This window comes from Hoplias malabaricus, chromosome 8 (assembly GCF_029633855.1).
Source record: "Hoplias malabaricus isolate fHopMal1 chromosome 8, fHopMal1.hap1, whole genome shotgun sequence".
NCBI lineage: Eukaryota > Metazoa > Chordata > Actinopteri > Characiformes > Erythrinidae > Hoplias > Hoplias malabaricus.
Window position 1 is genome coordinate 17549540 of NC_089807.1, and position 12623 is coordinate 17562162.

General features: G+C 38.2%; 1 protein-coding gene across 3 annotated transcripts in view; it reads left to right on the plus strand.

Annotated features, from left to right (window-relative positions):
• Positions 1-12623, plus strand: part of tet1 (tet methylcytosine dioxygenase 1) — a 41565-nt gene that overhangs the window by 19484 nt on the left and 9458 nt on the right. For all 3 annotated transcript variants that reach the window (XM_066679270.1, XM_066679271.1, XM_066679269.1), the window contains 4 exons: positions 2643-2693; positions 9599-11726; positions 11906-11996; positions 12347-12440. In XM_066679270.1, coding sequence (XP_066535367.1) covers positions 2643-2693; positions 9599-11726; positions 11906-11996; positions 12347-12440 — 2364 coding nt within the window. The remainder of the gene's footprint in view (positions 1-2642; positions 2694-9598; positions 11727-11905; positions 11997-12346; positions 12441-12623) is intronic.

Consider the following 12623-nt stretch of genomic DNA (forward strand, 5'->3'; position numbering starts at 1 on the left):
GCAACTAGTCATAAGCAGACTAGAACATTTAAAGAAAACTTGTTTTATGTGAAATCATTTACAATCATAATTTAAAAATAAAATAGTCCTAGCTATTTATTATAGTGTTAGCTTCTTTTTTTTTCAAATTTTCTTTTTTCTGTAAAAAAAAGAAAACACCAACTGCACAAAAGGCCTTGAAATATCTATGTGGTAAAGCAACCTCAGCATTTACCCTATCATGGTTGGGGGTTGTAGGGTAGATCTCTGATGATGCCTCAGCTTTTTCAATCAGGAGTCCAAAAGAGCAAAATTGGCCTTGTTCTGATTGGTAGGATAATCTTTTTTCTCCTCTCATCACATGCACAATACTAGACGGTGCAGACAAATCTTAGTTGACATGGTAGATCTGGAAAGTTTGTCTTCTCCTTTAAGCATGTAGAGCTGTCCAATGGAGTTGTGTGAGCTGCAGTTATAAGAGGTGGTATTTAACCTTTCAGTAGTTGACGTTTCCCTCACCCTTCTGAGCTTGTAGCATTGTGTTTGAGGGAAGCTTGGAAATGACAGTGACTCAATTGGTAAAATATTGAATTTAAACTTAAAAACCAAAAAAGAAAAAAATCTCTTTATATTAACTTGAATTAAAATGTCAGTGACGTTCTGTAATGTTTAACATTTTGGAGATAATTTTTTGAGAGCAGCAACATATTAAATACTCACAGATTCTCATCTGTCTTCATTACTGCCATCAATAAAATATGGCATATATTGCAAAGGTTAATCAGTCAATAAACGCTATAATATAAACTATTTATAAACTAGTTTATAGTTCACATAGTCTTATTAGAGCCTGCAGCTTATATTTCCATAAGTATGTGGACTAGAAAAGGTGTATGTATTAACAATTGCCAATTTATTTAGGCACAGGTTCTGTCATTTAATTCAAAAGAAATGTGTTTAATGTTTACATCTCTCAAACAGTGTTAATAACCCTGTTTGACAAGTTGAGCACTAAACTGACGTTAAGCCAAAAGTAAAACCTGTCACTCCACTTTCGCTCAAGGTCATACCACATCCAGTCAAAAAATGGTCAAGTAAGAGAGCTGACCTAAATATGTATCTGTGGGGAACACAACACCTTAGGTGCAGGTAAACTCCAATTTTCTAATGAAGCAGTGTTTTTAATAAGCACTCTTTTCTAGTTGTGCGCTGACATAGACAGTTTATAACAAAGTGTTTAGTTTAGTTAGTGTTTGTTTCTGTGGGTAACTGGTAATACCTGACAAGGTGTGGTATACGATGCTTGAGGTTGAAAGCAAAGAACAAGTTTCCAGGAGTGAGGTTAGGAGCGTTTTAGTCACATAGTAACACTTTGTTTGTTTTCATGGTTTAATGTTAAAAGTGGCAGTGGTATTCCCTTGTCCTTATTTGACCCACTGAGCCACATGTAGCATGTGGATATTAATCTGTGAAGGCTTGAATAAAATCAGCATGTAGGGCTTTGGAAGGGCTTGAAAGGGGACTATACCAGCTGCTCAGAATATAAATCTCAAAACTGTGTGTTCAGATGTGTCTTATTGTAGAAGAATGCGTATTCTAAAAGAAAGGGCATGATACACCCTGCATTATTAATATATTAAGATATATAAGATTGGTTGAAAAACAAAGATGATATTTTATATGTTGTTTTTATCAGTGTATAATGTAGTGTAGAATTCTTTATTATTAGATTGTATTCGTGGCTGTAACTCATGTTGTTATTCCATTGTATTATTTATTATTTTTGCATGATTTAATGAACATTATTTATGTGTTTTTGTGGGCTATTTTGACAAGCATTAATGGTAAAAGGTTTCTAAATGGTTTTGGTTAGGACATGTTGTTTTGGACATTTGGTTCTTAAGTCTATTGAATAATTTGTTATGGAATTACAAGAGGTAAATTTTTTTTACAAGAGAATAATTTAGTTTATTTGGGCACTTAACATTTTTACACAGTAAAGTGGTACCATAAATGAAATCTAAACTAATCTAATTAGGATGAGTGTTTTGTTAGGATAAAGCATTTTTAATCAAACGCTGTAGCAGCGTTTGCCTTTTGATGTTTTTTTGCTGAACTCCAGTCCAGTGGAGTGATTGTCCACTCCACAACTTGTCTCTCTCCCTCTTGCGTACTTGTGGAGTAAGAGCCCACATAGGGGATCCTTTGTTTAGGAGGGTTTAGGCATGGGCAATAATTCACGAGCCGCTAAAGTCCCCACGCGATTGGCTGCTTGGGTTGTGTGTGTGTGTTTGAGAGGCGTGTGTAGGGCGTCTGCGGCAGCGGCAGGCTGCGGCTGCTTCAGTCTACTCTGATCATGCCAGCCAGGGTAGCTCACTCCTCATCCACCACCATAGCTAATCTGATTCTTTCTGAAGCAGAGGGAGGCAAGATGGCTACCTTTTAGGATTATGCTGCCTAAAATTGAGGGTCTGCCTCTGAGGAGCAAGAAGGTACTGCCCCAGACTGCTTTTTTTTTATGTCCATTGTCTCAGCCCGAGACACTTAAAATAGAGCGCGGTGGCTGCTAGGCTGGCCATTTGCTTTGTGTGTCTGACTGTGTTTTGTTTTCATCACTGCATTACTGATGTATTTATGCCCTGTGTTTTGATTCTCCTTCACAGGTGGAGTGCAGCAACATTTCACAGCCACGGAAAAGGAATCGAGTCTCCAAGGTAACAGACACCTACTTTTTTAAGTGCTTTTTTTATCCATGACTGTGCCTGCAGCATTTGAGTCATTTCTCTGTCTCTCCTTTTTGACCATTTACAGTAGGGTTTTGGCACCTGCTGCTTTTTTGATTGAGGAATGTAGCGTTTGTAATCAGCGTGGAGTGGGGTTCAGGCTGGCCGGGCTTGCAGGAGACAGAGCAAGGTTTTAGCCTGCTCTCTGTTTAGTCTGTTTTCTATTGAGTTAAGTGAAGTTGAGAGACAGGAAAGGAGTGCTGTATGAATGAAGCCACTACTAGCAGCTTCAGAGAAACATTCACCAGGAAGGAAGCATACTTTTTCAGAAGTCACATTACACTGACATCTTAGTACTGTGAAATTGTGCATGCAGAGCAGTTCAGAATTATTCTTTGATGTGTTCTGAGAGGGTTATGGGAGCCTTTTTAGATTCATTTGTTAAGTAGAATGAAAAAATCTTTTCATGGCGTATGATCTGCTTGTTGTCATAATTTTAAGTTACATTCTGCATTCATTGATGAAGTGGTGAAATGCTTGTTAGAGTTTGTGTTAGATTTCTATTTTTAATTTCTGTAATAGTTTATTATAATGATCAGTTTTATGTGTTTTGTGACTGAGAAAACACTTCATTTGTTATAAAGATGCTCTCCTTCTCTCTGTGTTTGGGTTGGAATGTATTCCTCTGCTCTAACTTTCCCTGGTAACGTTTCCTATGGGAGACTTCTTAGGATTCTGTAGGCAATAAGCGCTCTGTTGCTAGGGTTGTGTGTGGCGTGTGTGTATGTGTAGTATCAGTATGGGAATGGTGTATATGAGTAGTAGATAGAGATGTTACTTCACTAAAAAAGCAGTCAAAGTCAAGTGTGACTTTGGTTTTTAGGGCTCCAGGCAAAACAACTAAAGAACAAAGAAGCAAAGGCAGTGCTGTCTAAGACATTAGTCTTGTGCCTGGTGACCGTTAACTGTGTTACTGCTGTAAAGAGCCCACCAGAGAGTGTAAAAACTCATGTATAACTGGTTTAACAATTTTTGTTCATTTATTGGTTTATTTCTTGAAAATCATAGCTAGACAGTGGTATTCTCATGCATGAATATGACTGGACTTCACACATTGGGCATTATAATGTCTTAATTAATGCCTCTTTTGATGTACCAGATTGATATGTTATTGGAATGTAGAAAGCACTTAGTGTTGCAGGCTGGTATGATGCCTGTACAAAATGTACTAATTACTTTATTAGCCTCTTTGCCGGAGGTGATCTTTATTCACAGCTTCTTTGCTGTAAGTGATTCAGTTATATCACATGCAATATGGGTGAAATGAGTCAAAATACACCATGCTATCTGTTTCCTTATTAGAATTGGAGCATGTATATAGGTGTAAAATAGTAAAATTCCCTGTCATTTGTTATCTATTATAATTTTAATTATTGTGTTGTTCTTACTGTTTACTAATTATTTCTATAATTTTACCTTACTGAGTCTGTAAAGCACTTCGAATTGCCATTGTGTATAAAAGATGCATTATAAATAAAATTGCCTTACCATGCCATGTTTAGATTAAATAGTTTTTGCAAAATTCAAAATGCATAATTTTATCCAAGATCACTATTATTGTTTTTCGCTTAGATCAGGATTTTATGTAGAGGAAAATATTATTACTATTACTTTATTATTATTATTATTATTATTACCAACTTTATTATTACCATTAGCTTATGCTTCTTGACACACCATCAGATATGATCTTGAAAGCATCAGCAGAGATACAAATTGAGATATATAACTACTGCTACTATTTATAAAAATAATATCTCCTTAATAATACAAAACAATACAGTTGTTGTGTGTCAAACCCAAGATTGTGTTTTTCCTGATGTAAGTTTAAAACACTTAATTCAGGATAAACTGAGTCAGATATTCCAGTTAAAATTTTAAACTGATTTACATGAGAAATAAAAGCATGAGGTCAATGAAGACTTTAATCATCACAGCACATAGCTTTTAACATTTGAAAAAAATTACACAGATATTATAATCACTCACAGCCAACTCTAGGTTGTCTAAATAATGTGTCTTTGAAATTTACAACAGGTTTTCTGCAGGAATATCCATCATAAAATGAAAACACCCAATGGGAGGCCTGCCTTTATTCCGTTAGGTTATTTTATTTATATATATATATATATATATATATATATATATATATATATATATATATATATAAAGATTTCACAAAGGCTACTACAGGGCAATGCTGTTAGTAAAGTATAGTTGTGAGAGTGTGAAGAAATATTTAGTGATAAAGTTTCTTCATATAACTTTCATACTCATATCTCATTTACAAGAATGTTTCTCTAAAGGACCATCCATTTAAAACTTCTTAAGTGATCCAAAATTATTTTACAGCAGTTATTTCTGTGTATTCTTTTACACCCACCCTCAGTCAAACAAGGTTTACAAAGATACAAATATACGAACAGCATAAAAGAGTTAGAGAGAAAACACCTTTATTAGTGCTGTGGAAAATTCCACTTTATTGTTGTGCTGTCTTCTAGAACTTTTTGTTGTTTTTTTCCATTGTGTATGAGTACTGTAAATTCTCCGATCCTATGGTAGTTTGGTCCTTAGCAAGCAGCCTCTCTTTCTCTCTCTCTCTCTCTCTCTCTCTCTGCCATGCACTCTTCCTTCATGGTAGAGTGACTCTTTATAGACTCAGTTTATCTTGTTATTGTTGTCATTAGAAAGATGTGTTATAGAAGTAAGGAGTGAGTCGAAGGTGACCCTAACTGAACTCACTTTTTTTCTTGTAAATTGAAGTGTCAATCTGGATTTGTCACAGATTCATTCAGAAACTGCACCATGTCTTAGTTTGATTAAACACAAACTTTGATTGGAAAACACAGCTGTGTTTCACAAGAAAAAAGATGCAACTGCTGTACATGGAATGATACACGTCTGCACAGTTATTTGTGGGACATGATCCAGAATAATTTGTGATGAAAAGCAGTTTTTAACAGCAGCCAATTGCAGTTACTTTCTTTGTCTCATTTTGAAAGATTATAGAAGTTGATAACTATTGATTTATGTCTTCTCCAGTAGTAACAGTTTCAATAGGTGCCAAATTATTGCCTCAGTCTCATTTAGGACCCTCTAGTCTATTGCATCACCCTATGCCTTGATATGAGGGTTAACCATAAGTGATGGAATTTTCTAAATACAGCAGTATAGGAAGTGCTGAGTTTATTTATAAATTGCACTTAAAAACTAATGCAGTGTGTACCTCAGATCCCCAGTATAATATATAAGGCTTGCTCAAAAATATGAATTCTTAGTCTATTTCTCCCATAACAATTTTGGGTTTTATTTTTCTTAGAAAAATAAATGCATGTGAACTGATGGAAATTCCATTACTCTATGAACTAACTGTGTTTTAATAAACAATGAGAACAAGTTTTAAATTTAATAGGATAGAGTAAAATGCAGATTAGTGAATAGTAAGTTTAGTGAAGGCTGTGAGTTTTCAAAGTCCGCCTGAGTAAAATTTACAACTGAATTCAATCATTCAGTTCTCTATATTTTATGCACAGTTTATGCAAAAGAAGAGGTGTGGAAGTTTTTTAAGTGAAGCAGAATCATGTGGATACATTTCTGTTGTATTTTTGTTGAATAGGCATTTGTCTGTTTGTATGTTTGACAGAGCCAAAAATATTTCAGTTAGATCAGGTGTTGTCAAATTTTTAGACCAAGTACCACCCATAACAAGGTTTGCCGCAGAAAATTGGTTAGCCAAGGTTCTACCTTTATTGACCGGGGTGTGGTGGACAACAGGGCAACAACTTTGTAACCCACACACACTCCCGTTGGGAATCAAAGCTCAAGAAATGAACCAAGTCATCATTCTGTGTTATAAAAATCCACTGGTATTTCAAGAATTATGTGCTCTGTGTGGTGTTTGGTCACCTTGAGGAACGTACAGGATGGGTTGGGTGTAGAGTCGACTCATTAAGTGAATCGGTTCACAAATCGAGTGCACATTCAAATCAGTGATTCAAAACATTGTTTACAAGCATGGGCTGCACATGCTCTGACCTCATGTACACACAGCCAGGGAAACTCGGAGATGACACACAGATAACTTTAAACACTGGACTGTACTTCAGAATGCATGTTTGTGACTGAAAACTGAGGATTAACACATTAAACGAGTCACAGAAAGTACTTTGGAACTTTGAAGGATCCCGTATTATTGAGTGTTTTCTACAATGGATTGATTAATCACAGATCACTGGACATAGCAGAAAGCCTCGCGCAAACACATTGGAAGCCTTGATAAGAAACGGAACGAAAAGAATTGTGGGTGTGGGTATTGTCAAGGCGAACGTCCTAACTGTAAAGCACTGTGGAAAACCCTGCGTTATCAAACCGAAACCTCAGTGTAAACCTGAATAAGTTAGCAGAACTCAAAAAATTAAGGTAATCAGTTGCCACAAAAAATTTCAAAGTTCATAAACTCAAATGTCAGAAGTATGCACACACATTTACTTTAAGTGTCTACAACTTCATTTAATGCTTAATACAACTGAAAAAATATGCATTTCTGGTACTCAGTACTATTAAGTACTATTGACAAATTTGACCATAAATTCATTCATTGTCCGTAAACATGGTGCCAGTCCATCACAGGGCACCACACTCTTGCACCTATGGACACTCTTGGACGGCCAGTCCTCCTAAGAACGAGTGTTTTTGCACTGTGGAGGAACACACCAAACTTCTCAATTTACCTGATGCGGGTCTCAAACCCACAACACCAGGAGCTATGTGACAGTGATTCTACCTGTTATACCACCGCCCCTTGCACTGAAATCAACACGTGAACCTATCCAACTTCACTAAAAGCAGTGAACCCCAGACCATCTGCCATCTCAGCTGAAAATTGCTGCACTGGTCCTATGTCTGTGACTTCAGATGTCATGCTGGATAAACTTTACATGGATAAACAATAACATTTAAGTTCAGTTAAATCTCTCATATCCAGTTATTTTTTCATAGAACCACAAACAGGACTCTACTAAATCTTACATTTTACAGTTTCACAAACTCAGAAAGAGAAAATTGATGAAAATAATTGTATTGTTTAATATTTCAGTGTATTTTAAGTTAGAATCGCTCAATTCATTTAATTACTTTGAACATTTACATTACAGGATTTACAGTGCTCCAAGTACCACCTTAGAGTCTTATTACTGACACGTGTGCCCCTGGTTCTTTCTCTGTTCGGAGGCATAAGGCAAAGTCTTGGGTTAATTTTTTTAATGTTTTTGTTGCCTTTTTAACTTGAAATCTGCATTCTGTACACAAAATTAATCTAGGATAATTAATATAAATATAGAGATAATACATTTATGAAAATATTTTGGTAAATGGTATTAAGCATTTTGAAAGAAATAAAAGCAAGGAATTCAATATCAGGTATGTGCTTAAAAAGGCTATAGGTGAAAAATACGTGCCCTGTGAAGGATTGGCACCCTTTCCAGGGTGTGTTCCCACCTTACGCCCAGTGATTCCTGGTAGGGACCGCGACCCTGAACTTCATAAGTGGTTACAGACAATGAATGAATGAATGAATGAAAAAGGCGCAGCGCTCGGAGCAGGTGCTTACAGCAGCTCTCAGCAGTTGTATCAGGAGGTCAAGAAAGTGCAGTGTTAAACAGTGTTTTAGGATTCTAAAGATGTGAGGAGTGTTCTCCCTTTGTCTGCGTGGGTTTCCTCCGGGTGACTGTCTGTGAGGAGTTGGTGTGTTCTCCCCGTGGGTTTCCTCCGATTGCTCCGGTTTCCTCTCACAGTCCAAAAACACACGTTGGTAGGTGGATTGGTGACTCAAAGGTGTCCGTAGGTGTGAGTGTGTGAGTTAATGTGTGAGTGCGTGTTGCCCTGTGAAGTACTGGCGCCCCCTCCAGGGTGTGTTCCCGCCTTGCGGCCAATGATTCCTGGTAGACTCTGGACCCACCGCGACCCTGAACTGGATAAGCACTTACAGATAATGAATGACATGAGGAACGGCCATGTTTTCCTTCAGCAGAGCGTTTTCTTCTATTTCGTCTTCACATGTACAGGATTCCCTGTTTCTCTCTATTTGGTCCTTGATTTTGTCTTTCGGGGCACCAGAGTATTTCTTCGGTTTGGTCCTGCCTTGTTTTTCTTGTTTCTGCTTTGCCCTTTTTGTAATAAATTCAAGATTTCTCACGTCTGTCTCTAGCCATTGTTTACGTCCAGAAAGGAGCTAAACTGGGCATTCTTTCCATGGATTTCACAAAATACTGGGGGATCGCTTTCCATGCCTCTGTGGAAAACCGTGGGGGACACCTGTCCTGCCATCCCTTGCCACATTCCTTTACAGATGTAATGAACTACAGCGCATGCGTAGGCCATGTTGTATTTTTTTTTAAACACAAACGTATTTTAATAAAACCCCTGAAACATTATGTAATTTACATGAAAAATTTTGATTTTCAGTTAGTAATTAATTCCTTAATTATAGTAAATCTTTTATATCAGCTGGCATACCACATTTTACTGCTTCATGTAGCACAGTTTGAGAATCACTCAGTTAGATCATTGTTGAAGTTTCAGGTAACCTAAACCATATCTTAATAGTGTCTTCTCTCAAGCAGCCAGTAATGTAATTAAATTCAGTTTTGACATCGGCAGAAAAGCCATCACCAGTTATTTTTATTTTTTTCTCTGTTATGTTTGTATACTCAATCTGAGCCCTTCCCGTAGCCCTGCTGTGGCAACAGCTGTTGAGTCCTGATGGACAATCACAGTATGTACTGTATCACTCACTTCGCCAAAACCTCTTAAAACATCTCTGCTCTTATTTTGCGCAGGTTGAGACAGAGGGCATCTTAGTAAATGGCACTAATTCAGAGCAGATGGAAGAGACCTGCGTGGTGCCAGAGGAAGAGGCGCGTGACGTACTACAAGCACACTCCACTCCACCTGACTCTCCCACGCCTTTCCACCACCAACCTGCACCAACACCAGCTGAGAGAGCCCTCCAGCCTGCTGTTAGCCACCACGCACGTCTTACTCAGCAAAACTCTTTAAGCTCCCACAATGGTGCTAAACACGTGAAACCAAACACTGAAGATCATAGAGATCCTATTGACCCTCAGTCTGAGTTTCAAAGGACTGCAAATATGATCACTGAATGCCAGCCACCCAAGATGCATCCTGATAAGACTGCTCCCTTGAAAAAGATCAAATTGGAAGAGCTGAGTACGATGGTGGATGAACAAAATGTATTGCACTTAGATAACAGTGACTGCTATGAGGATGCTCTGTCTACACTAGCAGCTGTAGTTTGTTCCACCATCACTGATAGGAAGAGTTTGGAGGAGAATTTTTTTTGTCATGAGCACTCTAATGCAGGTTCTTTTAAAACCAGAAGAGAACAAGAAACATGTGATAGCCATTCACACCAAAATAAGACTTTTAACTGTTCAACAGGTGCTGATAACCCTCATCAGAAAGACTCAGTTGCACTTACCATTAACGGTGTCCAATCTTTGGTTAAGCATAGGAACATAAGCATTGATCAGGCCATAGCTGTTGAGGTCTTAACGCAGCTGGGAGCTATCCCAGAAAAAACATCCTTCAAAACAGAAAATCAGGATCAGAACCCTCAGCAAGAAAGCAAATCAACCAGGCAAATCCCTTTTCAAGATAATAAATCGGTATCAGAAGTTGTCTCCAACAAAGTCTCAGTAATCAGTTCATCATCTCATCATACTTCTGTCATTTGCAGCCCATTAAATAGGCAGGAAAATGTCATTCATCGCAGCGCACCCCCTCACCACAACCTCTCTTTACAGGATCTCTTGAAAGCTAGCTCAGAATGTGACAAGTTCATGCTTACTCCAGAGAAAGGAAGATTCAGTCAAGCACTTTGTAAAACAGATGGCACTTTTAAAAAGCTTAAACATGTTGAAAGGATGCAGAGCTCAAGAAGGAGAGATGAAGAGGAAGTTGCTGCCCAGTTGGTGCAACTTGCATTTTTGATTGAGTCAAGGCACAAGCAAGTGTCATCTGAAAACAGTCCTCCCAAGGGGATGCCAGTACAGGCCATAAAATACAACCATCATGCTACTGGACAACAGTTTAAAAAGCAAAGGAAAACAAAGACAACACCTCCAAGTCCCAGGATATCAAAGAAAAGAGCCTCTGAGATTGAAGGAGGCAATCATAGGATACCACTAGCCAAGAAGACACCCAATAGCAAAACTCCTCCCAAAGCGAAAGCCCAGAGGGCAGCCTTGCAGCAAAAGGAAAGGTTACATTCTAAGAGGAGCCCATTTCTGCCACAGACTCAAATAGACCTGAAAAAATACCTTGCACAGGCTCGTCATGAGAAAAGGCAGCTTTTTAATTTTAGCAACAAAACAGAGAACTTAGACATGCAGATTCCTTTGAGCTATGAGAACCAGAATGCTGTTCTTCTCAAAACAGACCATGTGGCTCTGAATAACACCGACCAGTGTCAAACAAACCAACACTGTCAAAATTTCACCAATGGTCACCTAGGTGCTACCCATGGCCAGAAACATGAATGTGAAGATAATTTGATTTCTCAGGTATCAAAAATGAACAATGTGCTAAACCATGGTGCTAAACCACAAGCCCAGTGTGTCATGCCTAACGTTCCTGGTGCAGATCCATTACAGAGTCCAGGGAGATGGCATAAACTAAACAGCCTGAGCTGTGAGCCACGGCAGACTTCCCGGGATCAGAATGGATATTACAAAGTGGAGACATCTGACTCTGTCACCGTTTTGTCTGTGTCAGCTGGGAATGTGGAAAATGGTGACATGGAATCCATTGGAGAAAACCCTTTGACCAAGCATATGCTCAACAGCTTTCTGGAATCTCCACTGAAGTTCTTGGACACTCCAACTAAGAATGTGATCAACAGCCCCTCCAAGAAAATATCTGAGCTCCCTTCCTGCACCTGTAGAGGTAAGGTGTGGTTTGTGATAAGCTTTAAATAAATCATATGTAGCATCATTAATATGATCTCACTAGAAACCAGATTTGTAGTACATAACTTTATGATTTGTTTCAGTGTTGTTTGATCCTTCTACCTTGTTAAACATGGCAGCAGTGACACATTCAGCAGAAATTAATTTCCTTTCTAGAGCAAATCATTGAGAAAGAGGAGGGTCCATTCTACACCCATCTTGGCACTGGGCCAACAGTAGCTGCAGTGAGAGAGATGATGGAAGACAGGTATTATTGTTTTTCCTTTATACCTCTTCGTCATATTATGTTTATAATTGGAGACAGTTATTTGCTCTGGGTCTGCCATTTGTTTTTAACTTCATTAACATGTAATATGTGTATTGTAAAATATTAACACACTCAAAATCACCCATTTGGACACACATGAACATCGCAGCATTCTCTCATGCACTCACAGCTTAAACAGGAAGCCAATTCTGTGCTGAAGGGGCCCAACAGAGTAACTTACCACAGTGCATAGCTGACGCTCTAAACTCTAAAGCTGTGGTAGGTAGTGTAGGTGGTCTTTGGTAAATTTTTGTGGTTGTTTTTTAACTCTTAATTACACTTCGTTTCAGGTATGGACAAAAAGGCAAGGCAGTGCGTGTGGAAGTTGTCATATATACTGGGAAAGAAGGGCGAAGCTCCCAGGGCTGTCCAATAGCGAAGTGGGTCAGTGATCTTTGCAAAACATTTACTGATTTTTTTTTTCATCTTCAGTTCTTTAGCCTCAATTGAAAAGCTTCTTCTAAAGCTGCACGAGAGAATTCTAATGTCACTGTTGTGTTCTTTTGTTGCCATTCCATTTTTTTTGTCTTGAGCCTTCTGTTTTATTCTCGCCCTGTGTTTTGTGTT